General features: G+C 38.5%; 2 protein-coding genes and 2 long non-coding RNA genes across 6 annotated transcripts in view; 2 read left to right on the top strand and 2 right to left on the bottom strand.

Moving 5' to 3' along the window:
• LOC139975980 (uncharacterized) overlaps positions 1–16528 on the bottom strand; it is a 28513-nt gene extending 11985 nt beyond the window's left edge. For 2 of the 3 annotated variants that reach the window (XR_011795968.1, XM_071984308.1), the window contains exons 1-3: positions 16246–16527; positions 1234–8667; positions 10–882 (exon numbers count right to left, since the gene is read on the bottom strand). Coding sequence is in view for 2 of the 3 variants with exons in the window: in XM_071984308.1 (XP_071840409.1) it covers positions 10–882; positions 1234–8667; positions 16246–16300 (8362 nt within the window). In the remaining variant the exon portion in view is untranslated. Of the gene's footprint in view, positions 1–9; positions 883–1233; positions 8668–16245 lie in introns of all 3 variants that reach the window. The other variant, XM_071984309.1, reaches the window with a different exon arrangement.
• LOC139975987 (uncharacterized) overlaps positions 1–24305 on the top strand; it is a 29730-nt gene that overhangs the window by 4786 nt on the left and 639 nt on the right. Inside the window, exon 2 of the long non-coding RNA XR_011795971.1 lies at positions 23054–23105. This is a non-coding gene — a long non-coding RNA (uncharacterized lncRNA). The remainder of the gene's footprint in view (positions 1–23053; positions 23106–24305) is intronic.
• On the top strand, positions 8786–12874 carry LOC139975986 (uncharacterized). Its single transcript, XR_011795970.1, has 3 exons — positions 8786–9025; positions 9850–9902; positions 11629–12874. It is a non-coding gene; the product is annotated as an uncharacterized lncRNA (long non-coding RNA).
• On the bottom strand, positions 17771–22835 carry LOC139975982 (beta-1,4-glucuronyltransferase 1-like). Its single transcript, XM_071984312.1, has 3 exons — positions 21531–22835; positions 19636–19764; positions 17771–18825 (listed from the first exon to the last, which is right to left on the bottom strand). The coding sequence occupies exons 1-3, from the start codon at positions 22413–22415 to the stop codon at positions 18625–18627; spliced, it is 1215 nt and encodes a 404-aa protein (XP_071840413.1). The 5' UTR covers positions 22416–22835; the 3' UTR covers positions 17771–18624.

Below are 24305 nucleotides of genomic sequence, written 5' to 3'. Positions count from 1 at the left end.
CTAACTTACCGAGACATGCTTTCACGTCACATGCCGCAACTTCTTCTGATGAACCGATGCAAGAATCCGCTGGTATAGGGAAACCTTCAATGACCATTTCACATCGTCTTCTCCGAACCTTCTCTCCTCTTCCACAAGTGACAGAGCATTGACCCCAGGATGACCAGTTAGACCATCTGGCCCAGGAAGTACCTGATGAACCGAACGAATCGATTGTCGTGGTAGGTTTTCCGTTGGTTTTGAAAATATCTGCCCATTTCTGTACATTAAAAGAGTTGGTGTTGCTGTCTTCTGGATTGTGAATTTGTAGATGATTAGTGTCAGTGGAAGTGAAGTCATCTGTGGCTCCAAGCAATTGGTCAAATAGTGTCTGATTCATTCCGTGCGTCGACAGATTATCTGCTTCGACAAACACATTGGCTGGGGGCCAAGAGATGCTCGAATTATCCTGCGAAGCTGTTTCGTTGATCGATGTCGAATACGACTTCATCCATCCATCAAATCTTTCTGCCAATGAATTGTCTTTAGCTTCCAATGAGATCCCGTTTATGTTAATTCGATTTACACGTGCGCTGTTGCCAGACACAGCTACATCACCTGTTTGTGTCTCCTTCCAATGATTACGTGATAAATTGCCTATAGTTTCTAAGTCAACTCGTATTTGTCTCCATTCATCATTAAATTTCTTCACAACCTCTTCAAGACCTCTGTTTTCAGAAGGAGGTGATGACACATGTCCTTGCAAAGTTGTTTCTGTAGTAAGTGGTGGTAACCGGTACCCGTTTACTAGCTGCAGGAAAGTTTGTGGTGAAATGATAACGGGAAGTGATGAAGCGTTGATCCCTGTTTCGATTCCCTTGATTCCGTTGGTTTGGAAGGAAGCTGTAGGTCGTGCAAGGTAAATGTGAATACAATACGTAATATTGATGAAGAAAATGTGAGCTGTGCACCCGTGCACAACAATTCATTGAAATGTACTATGAACTAATAACAATGATTTCTTCTGTTTATGAATTAGCTTGAGACATTTAATAATAATTTCTCCATATTTTTACAGGTAACTTTATTTACAAACTAAATTTTGATATGTTATAGGCCTGAAAAATATTATACATAGTACAATTCTTTACAGTCCTTGGTCTATCTTTACTCTTGCATAGAGGTCATTATATCAACCCCTCAGATATGATGAAACAATACAATCTGAAAACATACGAACTTTATGGCCCTTACCATTATCCTTTTTTGGGTTTTGTTTACTCGACATCCAGTCCTCATATTGTCCCACAGGCATTTCACCAATGGCAACCGTGACCCCCTGTTTTCTCAGAACTTCATCCTCATCCACACCAATTGATGATGTCTTCTTTTCAGGGTATTCTTTAACAAGCTCCTGCACAACGTGGGTTAACCCGTCGATGGCTTTTGATATATTCACAAGCATTGATTTAATTTGTTCTTCATTTTCCAAAACGTCTTTCGCAATACGTAAGTTATAAAAATCATGGTTTGTCAAAAAGTTTTCAAATCCAACGAGTAGATGAGAGGAAATGTTCAAGCTGTCTTTGATTGTGAATGGATGCAACGATATTTGCAAGTTCTTCATTCTTTGTGCGTTGAATTCAATAATTCCTTTTACGTTGTCTGGGTGCGGGTGTATAGCAGTCGGCACGGTCACGTTATGTATCCATGGTGATCCTGTAACTGCTGAAGAGGTTGTAGCGTTATTAATATAATGTAAAACCATCTCATGAAATTCCTCGTCCAATTGTATCTTTGATTTTGCCGATGAAGACTGATCCTTGAAGTTTATCTTTTTTCCTTCTTTAGTTGCAGCGTCTTCATCTGCTTTTGCGCTTTCATTCCCAATCGCCTGCATTTCCCATTTGTCGTGTATAAATAAGTCATCTAAAATATGTATTTCTGCATTTGCAGAAATACCTTTAGGAATGAGTTTCTCGATACTTTGAATAAAAGTTTTATACTGACGTTGACCTGAACCACTTTCGCTACTTTTTTGCAATAATTGTGCAATGACTTGACTTTCTTTGCTAATTGTGCTCATATATTCCGAGGAGATGTTATTCATTTTTAGGAGACCCAGGAATCGTTGCAGTGGAATCAATTTCTGCGAGCTTAAATTTCTTGACGCTTCAAGAGATTTGATTTCTTTGAAACCCTGATTATTAATGCCGTTGGTACCTGATGTGGAGATATTTTGTATTACCGTTGCTACCGTGTTATTCTCAGTAATACTTCTGGTGATATTATCAGTTGATGAAATTGGTTTCGTTTGCGTATCTTTCAATTCGGAGAAAAATAATTTTAGAAGATTGGCTTCATCATCCAACGATATTTTCTTTGATATTATTTGAGCAAATTTGTCATACATCTCTTCGTTCTTTTCAAAGTTTAATGTAATGTTGCCAAGTTTCCAAATCAAATTCAAAAGATCAGCGTCCTTCTCGTCATAAATCTGGCCTTCAATTTGGCTTTCGTGCATCGATTCAGTTTTGTTATTAAGATTTGCAATGACCCCTCTGAATGGCAACCCCGCTTCTTCTTCGTCAATGAGGACATTTTTACTGTAGGGTTCCGAAGATAACATCAGCATTGATGTAGTTGTCGTATCCGTTGTGCTATTTTGTACAGCAGTACTAACTCCATACGTTGTTAGTTGTGGTGTACCGTTATGTTCCTCAGTCGTTGGTTGGTTAAATTCGTCATTCATCGCTTCCCTTACAAAATTTAAGAAATCCGTAGGAAGTTTTTCATCTATTTGTGCTACATTTAGAACAAATACTTCATTGATCTGTGGCTCTTCCCCTTCTACATCTTCTCCACCGTTGATCTTAGCTGCTCCTATGACATCAAATATTCCACCTTCATGTTCAGGATGCTTACAAGGTGTTCTTGGGTTTCCAGTTGATGATTGTGTTGTTAAATTAATATTCCTATTTGCACTGCCAATGACGGTACGAGTATTGCCCGTTGAAGAACCATGTATTTCAGGTGTCCACAAAGTAACCTCTGTGGCTGAAGCTATCGTTCCTTCGTTCATGATCTCGCTATGTCGAGGGTTATTACGAGATGTCGTCATTTCGTTCGAAAAATATTTTTCTCCTTTAGAAGAAATTTCCATTTGCTTCATCGACGGGGTGACATTCGTTTCGTTCGTTTCAGTTGTGTATAATTCAGCTAAAGTCTCAAAAATCTCACCATCCCCGCCCGTTGTCCTTTCCCCTAAAGTACTTGAAATTTCAATTGTATTTTCATCCAGACTAGTAAGTGGAACTTCATTCAAGTCATCCCTGATGATTTCGAGCCCTGGAACGGTCTCTTCGGCGTTTTCTGCTGTTACAGAAGTGAGAAAATCTGAAATGATAGACGTAGGGGTCGTTGGTTGCCTATCGTGGCTCTTCTGTTGTGTCATTAATTTTTGTTGAGAAGTTGCTACTGAAGAAGGTACGTTTTCCGGGTTTGATTTTGCAAGGAGCACACCATTCTCCTGCGTAAACAATTCTCGATCTCCGGGCAAATGCTGACCAGACGATGATAAAAAGTAGGTGGTACCAGTTTCTGTAAAGGTCATTGGTTGATTAGGTTCCGATTGGCTGTTGTAAGGGTTACTCGAAGTCGGTAAAGATGTAAAGGGTTCTCCCGTGTGCTGAAAATACCTTGGCACATTGTCTAACAGGTCTGAGAATTCTTTCATCAATTTCTCCCTACTTTCTTCTTCCCTTCCTTCATACCGACCAAGGTTTGATAAGCTATGTAACCTCGGTTGCGTCGGTGACTGTGTGTTAACCTTTAGTGGGGGCAACGTTGTTTGCAGAAAATGGAACTCTACTGGTGTAGTACTTTTTCTTTCCCCGTTTGTAACGGATTCATAACTTTGTAATACTTGAAGGATTTCCTCCATATCCTTTTCGAGTGACAATGTCATGTTGATGTGTTGCCGTCCAGGAAACCTATGTAAGACATTTACTCTGTTCCTCACCTCTGCTAGCAAGTCTGATGCAAGTTTCTTGAACTCTTCACTCGACTCAAATTCTTCATATGAGGGATGCATAGTGTTTAAATCGTTAAAAATCATTTCTATTTCATCGATTATGTGGTTGACATTTGTACCTGGGGTCCATGCCATTGTAGCATTTGGCGACAACGTAGTTGCATAACCAATATCAAATGGCAAAGATAATGGTGTCAGCTCCTTCGAAAATTCATTTGTTCTTGGCTCAATTGGTTCCACTTGAGATGATTTTGACACCGACAACTGTTTTAAGGAATCATTTAATGCTGTAGTAGGAAAAAAGCTACCGTTAGCTGCCAGTAATCCGAAAAGGTATCCAGGTGTTGTTGGTTCAGCAATCTTTGGCTCATATTTCTCCGTAGTGGCTTCTGTTGAGGAATGAAGTAGCGATGGGGTGAACTTTTGAGTTTCCAGTCTTGGTTCAATTGTTTCTTGTTCGCCGAGATATGTTGTGGGAACTGTTATATATTCCTCATTGCCTTCAGTGTGAGCTGACTTTGATAGAACGACTTTACTCTGTTTCGTTGTAGAAGTTACTACTTCATTACTTAGCAAGAGTAACTTCATAACCATATCATTGAGACTATCGATTGACGAATGATCGACTTTATTGATCTCGGCATAACCTTTCTCGTAATTTTGAATGATTTCGATAATTGAACTATTTTTAATTGGCTCTTCATTCAGTCCCTTGCCTCGAACCTCATCCCAGATATCCCGGTAGATTTCAAGCACTCGAATGGTCTCTTTGGCTTCTTCTGCTGTTACAAAGGTCAGAAAATCTGAAATGATAGACGTAGGGGTCGTTGGGTGCATGTCGTGGCTCTTCTGTTGTGTCATTAATTTTGGTTGAGAAGTTGCAACTGAAGAAGGTACGTTTTCCGTTTTTGATTTTTCAAGGAGGACAACATTCCCCTGCGTAAACAATTCTCGATCTCCGGGCAAATGCTGACCAGACGATGATAAAAAGTAGGTGGTACCAGTTTCTGTAGAGGTCATTGATTGGTTAGGTTCCGATTGGCTGTTGTAAGGGTTACTCGAAGTCGGTAAAGATGTAAAGGTTTCACCTGTGTGTTGAAAATACCTCGATATATTGGTTAACAGGTCTGAGAATTCTTGCTTTCTTGATTCGGTTTGGTATGCAACTTTTTCGGTCCCTTCATCACCTTCGTTCGAGAGGTGAGGAAGTTTTAAATTTTCTTGAGTAGTGGGATAATGGCGATGCGTTACCGCTGTCAACAAAGTTCCATTACTTTCCAGTAGTTCTTTAAATTCTTGTAGTGCTGTTGATTCTTCATTCTTTTTTTCAGCTTGTTTTGTTACAACATGATGTTTTATTGATGAATAGTCTGGAGATGAAGTTAACGTTTGGATATCTAGTCTTGTCTCAGTCGTTGTTTGTTCGCCGGGAGATATGACCGTCACATAATCCTCATGCTCTCCCTGAGAGACAGGAGATCTTAGCAGGGCTTCTCTATCGTGTTCTGTTGTAAAACTTTCTTCTAGTACATTTTCTAACATGAGTAATTTCATAAGAAAGTCATTGAATCTCTCTCTTGGCATAGCCGCGATTTTGAGGTCAATACGTTTACCATAGTTTTGAATGATATCGACAATCGAACTGTTTTCTACCTTTTGAAATTTCGCTTCTAACCAAGGTAGTATAAATTCAAATTCACTTGAGGAAAGTTTTCCCTCCGAACCGGCGATGTCGGTTAATGGTACTTTCGTGGTAGGTGTGCCTCTCTCTACAGACAATTCAGATACATGGACCAAAGAAGCCATTGATGCTAGGTTTCGTGTTGAATTTATCGTTTTCGATTTCATTTTTGATGATGTTTCTGCAAGAAGATTCTCGATACTGATGACGTCACTCTGAATGGAAGACTGCGTCGCCTCGGTAGTCGTTTCTAAAATTGTACCTAACTCTGACAAATTTCTTTCAGGTTCAGTGACATTGTCGCGCATCTCTTTAGTAAAGTTTGACTGGGCTGATTCAAGTACTCGCAATACATCAGCTAAGTTCATTACGTTCCTGGATTCCGTTATATTTGGTAAGATTTCTCCACTGCTGCTTCGTGGGCCATCGGGCGAGGCATCAACATCATATCCTATTAAAAAAGCTTGAGACGTATAACTTTGTGGAGCGGGTTTTTCCGATATAGTAATGGCTGCAAATGTAGACGATTCTGTTTTAGTCACGTGGTTCAATTCATTCAGTGACGACAACATCTCCGTCGAAGGTATTTGCGTAGCTGGTTTTAAATCTTTAACTTTCTCGAAAGAAATTTTCGACAGACTTGAAGTACCCTCTATAAATGGCGAAGACGATGTGTAGGTAGGTGACGTCATAGATGTTGCGTTGGTACCGACTGGTTCAATTTGTGACTCCATATATAATAATGCATCATAGAGGTCTTCAAAACTGATCATGTTGCTATTGTTATGAAGATATTTCACCTTGCTAACATTTGCTAACAATTTGCCTAATTCTGCCAGAAGCCCATCAAACTCTTTTATGTCGTAGCGAGTTGCATTTGGAAAAGCCGACTGAAGGTTTTCAAGTGCTCGCCATATGCCAAGTACTTTAATTGAGTTCATAGGCGTTGTCATATTCGGAAAGAGTTGTCTGCTTCCATTTGTTTGGTTCATAATGGATGGATGAATTTCATGTACCATTCGTGAGGAAACAGAATATCCTTTGCTAGTTGATGCTGCGGCGTAGTTTAGTTTACCAGATGTCTCGGTTGTAGCGATTGGTGTAAAACTCTCGCTTACTTCGGAAGAAGATCTATTGTAGCTTGGAACAGGCAAATCAGCGAATTCTTTTGTGTTTTGATTTTCATTCAGTTGTTTCAGATAGTTTGAATCAGCATTTGTATCCTCATTTGATATCATAAGTGATAAGTTAGAGACAATGTCTAAATATGGATATGTTCTTATCAAGTTTTGCGTCGTGGCCGTAAGTGTTACGTTTTCCCACACATTTCTTTCTGTTTGCAGCAAGTGGTATAATTCATCCAATTCAAGTAACATGTTCATATTCATTGGATGAACATTCATATCCGACATAAATTGTGTTAAATCAAATGCAAAATGAACTAGATTTTTTACCTGTTTAAGATCTGTTGTATCGATCATAGAGATTACATATTCTAATATATTAATTAAGTCAGCCATCTTTATATCCTCTTCTGACATGTCCTTGAGACGATCTCTGGCTCCTGGAGGAGTTGAGGTAAAAGTCTCGGCATCACTTGCTGTGACGTCATTTCGTGATATTACGTCATGATTGGATATAACGTCAGTATTGGGTGTGACATCATTACTGGATGCGACGTTATAAATCCATGTGATATCATTTATTGCCGTGACCTCATTACTGGTTTCGACGCCATGCCTTGCTTTGACATCATTACTTGAAGTGACGTTATTATTGGATGTGACGTCATTACTAGATATGCCGTTATTGCTAGATGTTGGGTTATTACTTGATCTTTGCTGATTTTTTTTAATCGTTGGATAAAATTTGTAGATAGTTTCGTTATCATTGGCATATTCTATAAGGTCCATCACGTCTGTAAAAGACGAAAGCAATTGTTTATTATCAGCGACTGAAGCAATAGATCGTATGATTGAAGACAATTCACTTCCTGTGTTCACCTGATTTTCTGTTAGGACGTTTGGTTTCTTTATACTTTCAATGACGTCAGCAACTCGTGCAAATAAATCCGCCAATACTGTCGAATTCCTCAACTCTTCCGCTTCCGAAGGCGTTTCCTCAAAATATTTTCCCATATCACGATAGATCGAATTGGTAGTCCATTTTTGGCCTCTATTGTCTTCAGAAGACCTCATATGTGATAAGTTTGAGAAAAAATGTAGCAAATTGTTGATGACGTTTGCTTTCACATCTCTGTCGTGTACCTCTAAATAGGCTTTTATACTTTGTAAGTTTTTTTCAAGCTTATTCCTTTCGACAATGCTTAAAGTTACTTGTTGTCTCTTCGTAGAATTTCCGCTAAATTTATTCGAAACTCCTGATTCCAAAGGATATGTTGCAGATGCATAACTTTCAATGGATTTGTCTTGCTGCATCAATTGGTCGCTGAAAGTTTTCTTGAGATTCTGTACATGCGACCGCAGTAAAATGTCTAAATTTTGTAAGAACACCTCCTTGAATTTCCTCATCGTAGTTTCATCAAATTCAACCTTTGGTGTGTCTACGTCATTGATAAGATTAAAAATTTCTTCATTATTATTGAATGTATCGATTGATCGATTTGTCAATTGTTGGTTTTTTGCCAACGTTTGATATCGTGAAAGATCCTTCATGAACTTATTTAAAGCTCCCCTTACGTTTGTTTCGATGTTACGTTGATGCACCCCGGAGCAGTTATATATACGACAATGGTACGAATCGTTGGATAGCTCAGTAATCATCCGTGCCAGTCCAGTTAACCTTCCGGTGTTGTTTTCTTCCTGGATTAACTGTCTCGTTGTGTTAGAATAGAGGATATCCGAACTCTCTAATGATCTCCGTAGAATACTCGAGATATTTCCAATTACCCGATCCCAAATATCTCTCTTGTCTAATTTCTCACTTTCAACTCGGACGATGTCGCCTGAAACACCTGTATCGAAAATAATATTGAAAGAGCGCCCTCTTAAAGTTACATACATGAACGGTTTCGCCATTGTTCTGGAGAAACCCCAAAAGAATTCCAAATGTTTGAGAAACTTCATAAGACAATTTGCGTAAAGGAATCTGACCAGCAGAGATCTGCTTGTCTTGCAGAAATCAATGACACAACGATGCAACAAGAGTTCGATCCTACAATACAGTGCAATGCAGTGAATTAATTATACCATCAACGACTATGCATCTGAAGGTATGGGAATAGGTACTACGAAATGATCAGGTTAAATCTTCGTGACTTCTCGGAAGAAAACACTCCAATGGACGCAATGGAATATGAGATGCAGGCCATGGTAAGCGATTAAACGAATTAAGGCAGTGTATTTTGTACTTTATAGCAAATCGTCAACGCCCAGATGTAAGGGCACTGAGGATGAGGTCGGTTGTGAACCTTTACTCATTGCTGGGATAAAAAAAATCTAAAACAGGCTATCCATGTTGGTGGGCTCTTGCCGTTATAGGATTCTTCCCATACAACCCTGTACTCAAATCCTCTCCTAACCCCTCCCCCGGACCGCTAAATTTATATTCTCTATGGATTTCTTACTGTCGTGATTTACACTTTGACTTCATACTACAGTACTTTTCTAAGAGCCACATGTTTATTGTTCTGTTCCATATCAGGCATTGTCATATCTATACTGAGAACGTCCTCGATTCCTGCCCAGAATAAGTATGAATTTTGTAAATCCAATTGAACCCCCTCTCGACGACTCTGCCGGCTGCGTTAAAGCTTAGTTTTGCTTTCAGTTGTAAATCTGTGTTACTTTGACCGAGTCCGTGTATGATTAATTTACACATAATTGAATACTCTTGAATTTACTTTGTGCATAACCATTACGCTTCTCCTATAATTAGAAACTTCTCAACCAGAAAGGAGGAAAGCTCCCCCACCCCCCCCCCAAAAAAAAACGTTATTCTCAATTAATATTTCCATGTAGCATACTCCTATATCTTTAAAGAACCCTTTGGTAGCACTACTCAATATGGACCTTTAAATATTGCTATTAGAGTTATTTAAGTTCACTGACCTTCCTGAATGATCAAATGCTCAAATCTATAATATTAGGCCAGAAATTAGGATTTGATTTGATTTGATTTATTTGATTTTCCACAGGATATATACATGTGGAGGGAAGTCCTCTAAAAAGCCAATTCAGGCTTAACAAGGTAAAGGACTCCCAAAAAAGAAAGAAAGAAAGGGAAAACAAAGACAAAAAACAACATAATATATACATAAATGAAAATATAACTAGTGTCTTAGTAAAGAATAATTAATAACATACAATATAAACGATGTATCAATACTGAGAAATTACTTCTTTTTTTAGTGCTTTTCTAAATGTTTCTTTAGATGGTTTAGATTTTATAGTAGCAGTTAGATCATTCCATGTCCTCATAGCACGATTCTTTAAACTTAACGTACCAAATGTTGTATTACATAAGTTGTGGTGTGCTTGACCGGCACTTCTAGTGCGGTGACTATGTATGGCGCTGTTAATAGTAAATAAGTCATGAAAGGCTGCAGGAAGTAAGCCATTCCAAGCCTTGTAAAAGAATGTGGCTACATTCAGCCTAACAATATCGTTAAATTTTAATAAGTTGAGCAATTTGAAAAGTGAGCTGGTGTGTTCACGATATTCAGAATGAGTTATGTGACGAATGACTTTCTTTTGTAGGATTTCAAGAGGGTGAAGATAAACATTATGGGTGCCAGACCAGATTATAGAGCAATATGAAAAATGGGGGAACACTAATGTTTGGTAAAGCATTCTAAGAATATTCTGAGGAAAATAGTGTTTCAACTTAGAAATGATACCAACATTTTTCGCCACAGTGTTTGCAATATTTGATATATGTTCACACCAAGTAAGTTTACTATCAATATAAACTCCGAAAAACTTAATACTATGTACATGCTTGATAGGCTTACCATCCATTAAAATGTCTTTTTTCCAAGAAAAAGATTTACTTTTATTGAACACAATGTAGCTGGTTTTATCAAGATTAAGTGAAAGCTTATTAGTTGCAAACCAGTCGTTAAATTGATTCAACTCCATGGATACTATGTCATGTAAAGTATTCAAATTATTGGATTCGAAAAATATACTAGTGTCATCTGCAAATAAAATAGTTTTTGCAATATTAGAGATATGACAGATGTCATTGATATATATAATGAAAAGAAGTGGTCCTAATATTGAACCTTGAGGAACACCACAGCGGATTTCAGCATAGTCAGACATGGTGTTCTTATACGAAGTATACTGTAAACGTTTTGATAAGTAGCTGTCCATCCAGTTAAGGGTTGGTCCTCTAATACCGTAGAATGATAACTTGTTTAGCAGAATACGATGGTCAATGGTATCAAATGCTTTTGATAGATCTAAGAATATTCCAATACATGTTTTCTTCTTATCAAGGCTATCGTACAATTTATCAATGGCATCTGCTAGGGCAAGCTCAGTTGAGTGACCAGGGCGGAATCCATATTGTTCCTTGCAAAGTATGTCATTAGCATCTAGAAAATTTATTATTCTGTTGGACATGAGACGTTCGAGAATTTTGGAAAAGCATGATAGAATAGAGATTGGTCGGTAGTTCTCGTAGATATTGGATTCTCCTTTCTTAAAAATGGGTAAGACCTTAGCAATCTTCAGCTTGTCTGGGAATACCCCAGTGGTGAACGATATGTTACAGATATGAGTAAGAGGGGTGACAATGAAAGGTAATACCTGCTTAACAATATCTGGCTTGAAATCATCATACCCAGCTGCCTTCTTTGGCTTTAAGCAATGATTCGCAACACGTAAGAGTTCCTCCTCCCCGACAGGGTAGGTGAAAATAGAGTTTCGCGTACTATTATTGCTATACATATGGTTGTTTGATTTTGCAGTATGACTGATTTTGCTGGCAAGTGAGGGTCCAAGGTTAATGAAGAAATCGTTAAAACCGTTTGCAATGTCTTGATCGTCGCTGGTTTCGTGATCGCCGTCTTTGAAAACAGATGGGTACGATGATTTCTTACGGTCTTTCTTAAGAACCTCATTGATTACGCCCCAGGTATCATTTACATTATTGTTACTATCTTTGAATTTGTTATAAAAATATAACCTTTTAGAAAATCTTATTATGTGGTTTAACTTGTTTCGGTAAGCAACATAAATTTCTCTATTGCTATTTGTAGGAGCTTTTGAGCAAAGTCTGTAGAGATGGTTTTTTCTTTTAATAGATTTTAGTATACCCTTAGTAATCCATGGATGTTTTCTCTTGCGCCTATTTCCTTTAGTAATTAATAGATGAGGAAAACACTTATTATAAGTGAAATAAAAAGTGTTAAAAAATGAGTTGTAAGCTGAATTAGCATCAACTTTAGTTAACACCTCCTCCCATGTTTCCTTCTCAATGTCGTCGATAAATTCTGACATGTTGTGTCTGTTAAAATTTCGTATATGAAAGGGTTCTTTTGTCTTGTTTGTCCTGTCAAGAACCTTTAGGAATATAGGCATATGATCACTTAAATCAGTAATGAGTATGCCTGTAGTAAGAGAGGTATTAGCATTCGTTATAATGTTATCAATAACAGTAGCTGCATTACTACTAAAACGAGTAGGTTTTGTTATCGTAGGGTTAAAACCGTACGAGTGCATAATGTTTAAAAAATCTCTAGACTTACTAAAATTGGACAAGTTAATGTTATAATCCCCCATAATATACGTAGTACTCTGGTGTTTGGTTATAGTGATCAATATGTTTTCCATGTGTGTGTTAAAATCAACCAATGAGCCATTTGGTGGTCTATACACTACACCGATGATGGAATTCTCACGTTTACAAGGCTTTGTAATTTCAATAAACAATGACTCAATAGATTCATTAAATATTGATAGATCAGGTCTACATTTATAACTAACATCATTACATATAAATAGGCAGATTCCTCCACCCCTTCTGGTTTCTCTGTGTCTTTCTTCAAGTGTATAATCCTCCATGTTGATAAGGGGGGAAATATTTTTGCCAAGCCAAGTTTCAGTAAACCCAATAACTGAGAAATGTTCGTCTAGTGTTGTAATGTATGAATATATATCGTCAAAATTGTTGTTGAGGCTACGACTGTTGAGGTGGAATATGGATACAGAATTACGTTGTGGCAAATTATTGAATGTATCAATATCATAGTATACTTACATGATACGTTGGTTTGATATGTAATAGTGTCATGACTATAGTTCACGTTTGGATTCAGAAGAAAAGCCATGTTGAAAGATTGAGGGCAATTGAATGATGCGTTATCCACTCTTTTATATGTGTGAAATATCGTAAGTAATATTATATAAACAGCAACACTGATCATTTTGGCATAATTTCTTTAGGGTTCTTCAGTTTATTAACGTTCCTTTTAAGTTCACTTTGATTCGATAAGTTCGTCCTTTTCTTGTATCGTACGGTAGTTGAAACTCTTCACTACTTGACACTTGTCTCTTTAGAGGCTTAGGATTAGGAGATTGAGTGGTACTACTTCTCGTAGCCATGGATTCCGTTGGTGCATTTTGTCCCATTTCAGTCGCTTTAGATAGTGCAGTCCCTGTATACTCCTTTTCTGGTGCTGGTTCTTTTACGGAGTCCATTGGTTCCTCTATTGTGTCTGGTGATTCGCCTGGGCGAGTTTCCTCTTCGTCCTTTGTGTTACTCGGGTTCATGTCATTGTTCTCATCCTGTGCATTCTCGTTATTTTGAGGGCAATTATAGCTTTTGTGTCCCATTTCGTGGCAATTGAAGCATTCTACGTTTGGGCAATGGGATTCCGTGTGTCCTTGTCTGTTGCAGATTTTGCATAAATACTTTGGACAATTTCGCATGATATGGTCATTACCAAGACACAAATTGCAAACTTTAGACTGTCCATTATGCTTCAGTCTCATATGGACTTTGTTGATGACAATGGCATAAGGTAGGCTTTGGACTGACGATGGGAGCTCCAGACGAACATATCGTATACCATTTTCAATGTTCGGGTATTCTGGATATGTCTTCCGATGCCATGATCCCTTTATGGTACATCCATATTCTTCCAATTTCTCCGTTAATTCTTCATCGTCCATGAAAGAAGGAACTCCAAATATACTCTCAGTTAATAGCGATCTTGACACTCCTGATACATTACACTGGTCTCCTTTAATAATCAAACCCGTAGTTTGTAACAAATCAGAGTCATTTCTAGTCCAACTCCCTGGTGATTTGACACATCCCATAACATTATTCAATCCAATATCAGATATGATAGCATCAAGAACATCCTTTGAATCGTAGGAATTGTCAATGATTCTGACACTAGACTCCTTTAATGATGACATTTTACCACATTTCGCAAAACTCATACCAGGTTAGAACCAACGTACGCCGCAAGGCGTTGTCTGTCAGGCTAGTAAAAAAAACCAACCTTTTAGGACTCAGGAGTGTCACGACTTTGTATATTTCGGCTACAGTGTCTCTGGTGTTGTCGTAATATCTATCCTATATCCAAACTATATAACGGGATGTTTTAAATAGCAAAAAAACGGAAAGTTGTGACCATATGTGAAGTATACGTGTTACTTTACGTCGTGATCAACATTCAGGATAGACAGTCGGCTGTTCTAAAATGCTTATAATATGCAAATTTTTGTTCCGTCTTTGGTAAATGAGGTTGACAAATTTGAATGTTTACTATATGTAACTAATTCAAGTCTGGTCAATTAGTGATAACGGTCTCACTATTACAAAAAATATTATAACAAAGAAATGAAATCGTGAATATAGGCCTAGCCATGGGCGGCGATCCGTACTTACGAATGGGGGGATATGACCTTGTTGACTATCTAAGCGTAGCGCCACCATAGGTTGGCGCGAAGCGTACAAGAAAATTTTGGGATTTACAAACCCTCTAGATGGCCGGAAACGGCACTTCCCGAGGTTTCCAAGCGGCATATACCCAACTTTAAAATAGGGATATCATGTCCGAAATATCTCATAATCAGGATCCAAAATACTTTTTCTTTTAATTTCGGGTGTTATTTTGGGAAAATTGCCCCTGTCAATCTTGTTTCAGGCGCTACGTTAGAATGTTCGAGAGCTCTTTTATATTATTCGATGAAGAAAATGGCCTCATGCAGGCTAATATAGGCCTATACACATGCAATACACAATTACACATAGTTACATTCCTAGGTACCGATTAACAGGGCATCCAGGTGAAACGTGTATTAAGCATTACCCTTGTAACATGAGATTCTCAGCTGTTCGAGGGAACATGTAGGCATATTATAGTGTAGGCCTACTATAGGGCCTATATGAATACTATGAGGGTGCATATATGTACTATATCAATACCGTGGGCGCAATAATACATTTTGTTGTTATAGGGCCAATGAAGCTCACAGTCAACTATTCTTGCTTTATAAAGACGGTTTATTTGAAAAGATCGCACTGCGTTTATGGTAGGCGAGAAATGAAGCTAAAAAGAGCCGTACATTCACGATGATACATAAATGTAGGCATGAAAAAAATTCTTATCCCTGGCATTTGGTGGGGGGGATATGGTGTATTACATCCCCTCCACCCATTTTCATGGGGGGATATATCCCCCTTCCCCCCCCCCAGGATCGCCGCCCATGGGCCTAGCTAAATCTTACTATGTATAACTAGGCCTCCTTGGGTTGAATTGCCTTATAGACATATGTTGCTGCCACCGCGAGCGCTTTTACTTAAAACATACACATTTTTCGGTTTGGAATTTCGTTCATGATTGTATAATGGTTCAACTAGTGTAAATAATATTAAGAATGCACAATTCTAAGTTTCAAAGCATATACAATTATCTTCCAGTTGTTAAAAGAACACAACTTCTGGGAGGGAAAATCTAAGTCTAATCGGCGGTAAACGAAAGTCGTACCTTAATTGAGCAAACATCGAACTTATCCCCCCCCCCACCCCTTCGTGCGATGGCGTTAATATAGGCCGTGGCTATTCTTACAACTAGTTGTAACAATTATTTATAAACTATTCTTACAACATCGGCGAATTCATGCGCAGTAAAGTAAACAAAGCAACTGCACAACCCTAACTGCAACCCTAACCCTAGCCCTAACCGGAAATTATTGTTACTCCTGGTCGTAAAAATATCACTCCTCGTCATAAAAATAGCCACGTTAAAAGCAACTGCGCATGCGTAAAAGGGAATAATTGTTACAACTAGTCGTAAGAATAGCCACTTTGGTTAATATATGTAATATGCTCTACATGTTACGACGCACGGCCGCAAATTTAGGCCGATACGCTATAGCTTACCTACTCTATGTAACCACCTTTGAAACGATTTGCCAAGTCAAGTTTCATAATTCGATTTTTGTCTTATCAAATGAGGTGCAAAGCCTATCTGAATTTGTTAACCGGGTCGGACTCATCATGAAATTCTTTCCAGTATAGCACAGCGTTGCCTATCGTACTAGCCTATTATAGGCCTACACGTACTTACCATAGACAAGAATGCACATCAATAGAAGGAGATTATTTGTTCGGCGGTAAAACATCTTTTATCTCCCACGTTTTCAGAAACCAAGTCCTATAAACATTCAATCAACGCAAGTCCGTCCAACAAGGCCAGTGGACAACATATTTCTTTTCTCATTACAAACGTAGAAGCCTATATCAAAGCTATACATCAGCGCATAGACTACCAAAGAATTAAAAACAAATATGTTTTAACGCATTCACGCCGTGCGTAACCATGGAGCCTAGACTCGGGTACAGTACGTACGTGCGACTGCATACAGCGTGCCGGGAACACTATATGTCATATTGCATTTATCTAAAATACGCGCGCGTCAGCCACAAGTTCGATTGCGCGTCTTACATCGCTAGCGAGTACGTCGCAAAAGAGCCAGTTGTAACCTACAGGCATATTGGTAAAACCACACGCTCTCATATTGCATTTTATGTATCTTTGACGTATTGCACTGTACGTTGTAAGTCAGAGACGATCTAATGTGCCTATTTGGGGTTGTTATGTTGTAGATTAAGTAATCTTGAAATAGGCAGGCCCACTAATATTTTTTACATAATTCTTCTTCCGCAAAGACGGTTTATCACGCACGAAGGCTAACATACTTAATTGTTACTTATATGTTACTATCGAAGTATACATAATCTGGAAGTCTCGCTACAAACGTGGAAAAAGTAGGCCTACCAATTGTACAGGGTCAACATGTAACGTGCTCTCAGCACTTCATCCCTTTTCAGTTCGAAGAGATAAGAGTTTCGTAGACAACGGAAGGCCAATATAATTGCTTAGGTTTGGATGATCATGATGTTGACATTTACTTTCTCTGTCTCAGAAATGCATGAACCGTGGCTACTATTCGAACATCTACACTGTTCGAGTCTTATAGATTGCTTACCGCGGTCACTATACTATTGCATGCGCTTGTTGCGTGCAAACATGACAAGGAGACCTGTGTTGCTAAGGAGCAACGAATCATGTCGTTTATATATGTTGTGTGCAGTAATGATAAGCTACATTCAAGCAGCATTTCGATTGTTTGAAAGAAAATTACATTGAAATTTGCGGTAAACATTGAAGAGAAATGTATACCACTTAGCTAGATTCCATAGTCCGCGCTTCTTCACCAGGAATGTGTTCGCTATAAGATCATACCTTTAGGAGTTGTAGAATACACATTCAAGGAGTACTATAAGAGTTACCTGCTACAGGGCCCGTACGTCATTGTAACCCTCCATAGTGTTGGTATGAATTTGTTTTCTCTTTTCTTGTTTGCGCGTCTCCTAATTGATGTAGTCGCCCCTTTTGCGTTTGCTATTCCACATCTACAAAATGGACGCTTGTTGATAAGACGGTGAAGAAGTTGTAGTAGAAAAGTCATGCAAACTCTTGCAGATTGTCGCATCTACGTCATAACATTGTGACCGGTTTCAAATTCCTAGATGTCCAAATATGTATATCGTGTAGGTTAAGAAATGAAAGCATCGATGCTACAGTAATGTATAGAAGTTAAATTTTTAATACGGTGAAACTTGGTTAGGATTATTAAGTGAGCATTGGTTTAAGTAAATTCAGATTTATCTATATATGCGATCAGAAAAGGCCTAGATATCGTTGAAAATTGAAGACACATTATGTTGTATTTGGCATGGCAACGGACGGTAAAGACGAGATATAAGAACAATTAAGGCTCAACAGTAGGTTGATTTATTTAGGATTCATGAGTGATTCTTGATTATATCAAAGTGTCACATGCGTAACGATTACTATCTGTTGCTAGTTTGTTGCATAAAGTTTACAACAGTTACTGCAAACTTTGATAAATCATTTTACCCTTCAAGAAGCTATTAACTCTAATATAGAAGAACGTTTACCACATTTTCATACCGCAGATGTATGTAGCCTATAGCCTGCTCTGCATATACGAACTGGGGCTGAAGCTAGTTTTGTAATTACTGATGAAGTAGGATCAGGAGTCAACCTTTCATAAACCAAACCAACTGCAAAATAAATCAAGATCTTAGACTTGTACAGCACATAATGACTGTTAGATGCTTATGTATACAATGTTAAATTGAGGATACTTGAAACAAAGAAACAAACAAACGAACTAAAGGCAGCCAATTAATGGCTACTTGAAGAATACACCGAAGACAACTATACAAGCCCATCACTAGAAGGACATATACTTTTGTGTAATTAAAAGGTATAATGATCAGTACGTTGGTACTAATACGCTGAGTACAATGTCGAGGCTATATGAGTACCGAGTTCAAGGCTTCGAGTGTGAGTGCAAAGCCACGGCTACAGAAAAATATACTCGGATATTAAGAGCAAGTACTGACTCGAGAACTATCAGTTTGCCAGACAGTCCCGTCCAGAAAGTTTATACTTCACATTTAATTCATTGAGAATAGTTTTGAAAAGACGAAAATTTCTTCCATTTTCTTCATCTTTCTCTCTATGAAATTTCTCCTTTTTCTTGAATCCTTGGTGGACTATGAATCCTGGATGAAATACAGAAAATTTGTATCCAGACAGGAATAATTCACAAACCTGAAAAATAAAAAGGATCAGCTATAAGGTAAACAAAAACAGCTTGAACGCATGTCCGGATACATATTATTTTTAAATATGTATATATATATATATATATATACAGAGATGGACATCTCAGGTCCAGCTAAAGATAACAAGGTATCACGTTTCATTACTGTCTGCATTTTGTAGCGACACGAACAAAACGTCACTTGCAAGCAACAGAAAGTTAACTTTTTTAGATGGCCGCACGCGGTTGGGGCGAGTCTTCAATGTCTTTAAGTAAAATGAGGTGGTAATCATATTTGTCATTAGGATTTAGTCATATCGCATCCGAAAGACAGCCGTAGCCGGTCTAGGGGCCTATGCTAACTATATCCAGGGTCCAGTGAAAAAACAATACTGTAGCTGAGCAGACGACATTAGTAAAGTCATTAGATTCCTGTGTAATTGCTTCTACTATTGCTTCCTAAGAATTACATGTGAAACTGCAGTCCAATGCCACATTTTTTTGTACAATTTTGTCACCCAAATGCGGCACACGATACAACCATTTCGAATGATTTATGTCAACTAGTTGTTTGTATTACGCGCCGATACTTTCTTGCCGTGCAAGTACACCGGTTAGATGAGTGGCTTCAGTTTATGTCGCATGACGTCATTCTCCCTACTTCAATTTCTATGGCTACATCATAACGACCGGGATCGTCTTTCACTTTTGACAGGTTCCTATTTAAAAGAAACAGGTATACACGATCTTACCGGATACACACTTAAAGCGATATAATAAAACATGTGCTTTATATCTGTATGGCTTGAATTACTCACGAAGCTAGCTCGATCAAACCCATATTGTTTAAATCTCTCGTCAAATAGAAGGTCACCATTCCGCATCAAAAGTATGGGCTCCCATAGGCGTCTGTAGTCTATCTGGTAAACGGCTCCTACAACAGAGTCCTACAAATGTACGAAATAAATTGGTTAGCTGTTGAGGGTTAAGTGAGTGGGTATTGTATGTATATTATTATGGTGTGTATTGCATTGTATATTGTGTGCGTTATTATGGTGTGTATTGTATGTTTGTATTATATTATTGTGTATTGTGTGCATTATATCCTGGTATGTATTGTATATATATGCTTGTATGTATTATACTGTGGTGTGTAAATACATCAGGGGTGGGCAACCTTTTTGAATGAATGGGCCAGATTTTAGGAGTGAAAGATTGACAGGGCCGCACCTAACCAGCGACCTGCTGTTGATTTCAAACCTTTGATTCCGAGGACTTTCAAGCAATATAGGTGTGTGTACTAATCTGTATTCACAAAAACATAATGTCAATACAGTACAGTTGATAATTAATGGTGATAATAGACCTACCTGACAGCATCATTAGTGTAGATCAATTCTAAGCAGCTAGCTCGTTTTTGTGATGATGTAAAATGGATTGATGTTTTCTTTATCTTGAGACATCTCACGGGCCGCAAAAAAATCACTGGCGGGCCGCATGTAGCCAGCGGGACGTAGGTTGCCCACCCCTGATGTACATGGTATGCTTGTATGTATTACATTATTTTGTGTATTGCATGAATTCATTACGTGTAACCAGTGGCGTCGCCAAGGGGTTGCCTGGGGGAGGGGCACGTGCCCTCCCAACACAAATCGTGCCCCCCAAATGCGATTTGTAGTGTTAACAACTATACTCAAACAAAAAAATTTCTACAAGGACGAAGCGTAATATGTTCTTCAGTAAAAGTTCTTTCCACCGACCATCACAACAACCAGTTGTTTACTCACTAACAAGGTCACAGAGGCCCCGGCGTGAATCGCTAGTGCTTAAACTTCACTACTACCCTGCATGAATTTCAAATTTCAGTTTACAACACTCTTATTTATAAACATTACCTAAGCAAAAGGGTTTATATCCAATTTTTGTATAACTTTTTTATCCGCCTCAATTAATAACATAATTATCGGACAGACTAAACCCGAAAATTCTTGAACATAGAGTTCCTTCAAGTTGCAAAATATAGCACCGGATTTCAGCTAAGAATCCCCATGAATCGAAATGTCTCCCCTCCCCATAGACCCCGCCCCCACGATGGCATTCACAATTAAACATCGTGCCCTCTAATTAATTGCTGTGCCCTCCCTGTGCCTCCCAGGATTGAAATGTCTGGTGACGTCACTGCATGTCACTCATTCTCCTTTACACAATACTAGCAACATACGCACCGATACGCCGAGCACACCATAAACCATATTTCAAATACTGTAGCGGTCTATCTCCCAAACCTTAAATTAAGGATTTTCGGAAATAAAGTTTTATCCCGAATAGCTTAAGACTCAAGGAGAAAAACTTAACCCTTCTTGCATTTCCTTTACCGTAACAAAAGATAAAAACATGATCATGGAAATTGAAACAATCCCCACCCCACCCCTACCCCCATTCCATAACGAAATATTTTATGGAAATGATCAATTTATGGGGAAACATGAATAGCTTTGCAAATGAAAATATATTTTAATTAGAATGAGGGACATCAAGCTAAGTCTGAATATGCATGGTTATAGAATAAAACAATCATACCATCAATTTAATAAACATAAAAAATCAGCTTTTTATTCAGGAATTTATTGACCCCATAAGGAACATAACCTCCCCTTCCAAATCCCCTCCCACCCCCCTCCTCTCCCCAATAAACATTGGATAAAATTAATACCTGAATCCGGAACCACCTGTTGTAATCGATTGGTCCGTGGCAATGCGCACAGACTTCGATATAGAATTGCCTAACAGATCCGTCTATCACCGCATTTCTCAATTCTTGTTTGGTTTTTGGGCTATCAGAGATGGATTCGTCCATTTCGAAGACAGGAATAACCAAGGCCACTTTCTTGAGTTTTTCTTGAACATCGCGGTTTTTTAGTAGTTCCGTTGTATGATTAAAGAAATCTATATTGGTGAGCATGTCAATGTCAACAACCATTACAAAGTTTGTCTCTGCGCCCTGGCTGCCGAGATTGCGAAGGAAGTTGTTTGGATAAGGTAGACCATCTAACGCGTAGTTGATTCCCGTAATGGATACCTTTAAATAGTTGATGAGTTGATCGCATGGTACATTCATATCCCTGCTGAAGTGATATATAGCGGAGTCAAGGTCCACAAAGTTTTCGGTTTGAAGTGCAACGTGGAAGGTAGTGTATCTCCGGATGCTCTCGAAGCAACTCGCCATACTGTACATCGCGTCCAGCGTTATCTGCAAGTCTAACGGTGTTGTAATGACGGCTAGGGAAACAGGACCACCCCATGTCTGGGTGAAACGTGGTATATAATGCAAATTATGGGCGCTACAGTGGCTGACCAATGTGACGGTATCGGGCAAGACATCTAAATCACGCCATTGATTGTAAGATACGTGATAAACACTGAACGCACTTTGCTTTTCAATTTGAATGTAGACATCATCTCTCGTTAAGTTTACAAGTAATTTTGACGTCATTCGTGACGCAAGCTGGACAAAAACAGCATGATACAACACTTGAATGAAGATCAATGACGTCACAGTGTAAAGAAATATGCGCAGGGTTGAACTGGTTAGTGTCATGTTCTCAGCCGTTTTCACTTTCCTCGAACAGATGAAACAACTTCAATGAAACGACGATAAAGACTGAGATTGTTGTGAGGGCGTTGTGGTCAAGTGGTTAAGGCAGTGGACTTGTGATCTAAGGATTACAGGTTCGAGCCCTGGCCAGATCATTACGTTGTGTCCTTGGGCAAGGCGCTTTATCTCCATTGCCTCTCTTCACCCAGATGTATAAATGGGGATTTGCGAGGTAACTTGTAAATACAGTTGTTTGCGCCGGTTTGTGGCTGCACCCTATGGGAAATCCCCCGGGGGACACGTGGTTGTGGTGCACTGTGGTGCCCCAGGAGAGATTGATTGAATTGTGCACACTTTGGTGTGTAGGTGTGACAAGTTACCAATGACCAGGGTTAGTGTCGTGTGAGAAGACTGAACAAGACTGTAAACCTAAAAATTAAATTAAAAATTATTAGTACTTTGCCGAAAATGACCGACACCTTGCTCCAAAGAATGTGGGTTTTTGTGCTCTAGTAGAAAGATAGCTAGATCTTGCAGGTATATCTTTCACAGACTGTTTACTTTATTCATTTACCTAAAAACAATATTAGACATCGGGTTTTTTCTTTTCACTAATTTGTTTCTCTTTCTCTCTACTTTAGTGCAAAGAATGATGCTATGTAACCCATGCATCACATGAATGCCTCCTTTGAGGTGAGTTATTCCTATGAAAATGTATCTTCTTTGTACCTTGGAATTTATCTAAATAAGTTCAAAGTTAAAACTTCCTACTTAATACTAAAACTAAATCGATTACCTTTGATTTTTTAACACCCATGCAGTTGGGACAAGTTTTTTCTATACTGTAGTGACATGTCCAGCTTCCAGAGCACTCGTATTATCAGTACGAGCAGTATGAATATCATGTTTCTATCAGACCAAGGTTAGGAACTCTTTGTACTGTCCATACAGGTGCTTTGAGAGCATGATATTGGAGTACAGTTTAGAGAGGTATTAGCATTAGGAAATTGTCCCAACTGGCTGTTATTAACATGTGATATGAATATGTATGACTAGATACGTCACGTGCATGGTCGATAGCAGACAACCGATCGAATTTAGGAGTTAACAATTAGCAGAACATTTTAGGTATATTATAAAAAGAAATTATCAGTCGCCAATAGATATCAATGCAATCATGGGTGATGGGAGAGGATTGGGGGGGGGGGGGTGGTGGTGGGGGAGGAGGGGGATGACCGTATTCGACGGGCGGTGGGTTTGTGTAACTTATGTACCGGTAACGCCCGTTTTGTTGAAATATTATTTCCACCGTCGGTGAATATTTTAAGTATCAGAAAAAAGAGCTGCTAACATTTTAACCTTAATAGCCATGATGAGATATGTCTTTTGTTGCCATAAACATACACAAGATATATAATCGTCGACACACGAATTGCTATGAGAATTTGGTTTTGACCTAACGATGCAGAAAAATTTAAGGAATTATGTTAAACGATCAAGTTTGGTCATGGGAATATCCCTTTAAGACGGACCCTCTTGCACGATCAAGGAATAATTGTTAACAAACACACTTCCATTGTCCGGTGAACGAGATTATTTGTTTCACTAACACACTGCTACTTTAAAGGGTTATTCCGGTGATGGAATAATGAAAATACTAGTAATTATCTGCATCCTCAGATCAAAACCATATCTTCATATTTATTTCGTATCGTTAAGATGTGCAATTTATTAATATTTTCGAATGAGTAAAAGTGTATCATATTCATGACTATATCGTATTGAGTAATTACACAAGTAGTAATTATGCTGTATGCAGGCCTAGTTTGAGATTGGGTCTTCAACCCTTTTTTGCTGCTGATATCGGAATATCTCTTTTTGTGATCCCAAATG

Source organism: Apostichopus japonicus, chromosome 11 (genome assembly GCF_037975245.1).
Source record: "Apostichopus japonicus isolate 1M-3 chromosome 11, ASM3797524v1, whole genome shotgun sequence".
Classification (NCBI taxonomy): Eukaryota; Metazoa; Echinodermata; class Holothuroidea; order Aspidochirotida; family Stichopodidae; genus Apostichopus; species Apostichopus japonicus.
Note: the sequence above shows the minus strand (reverse complement) of the source record. Positions and strands in the feature narration are given on the sequence as shown.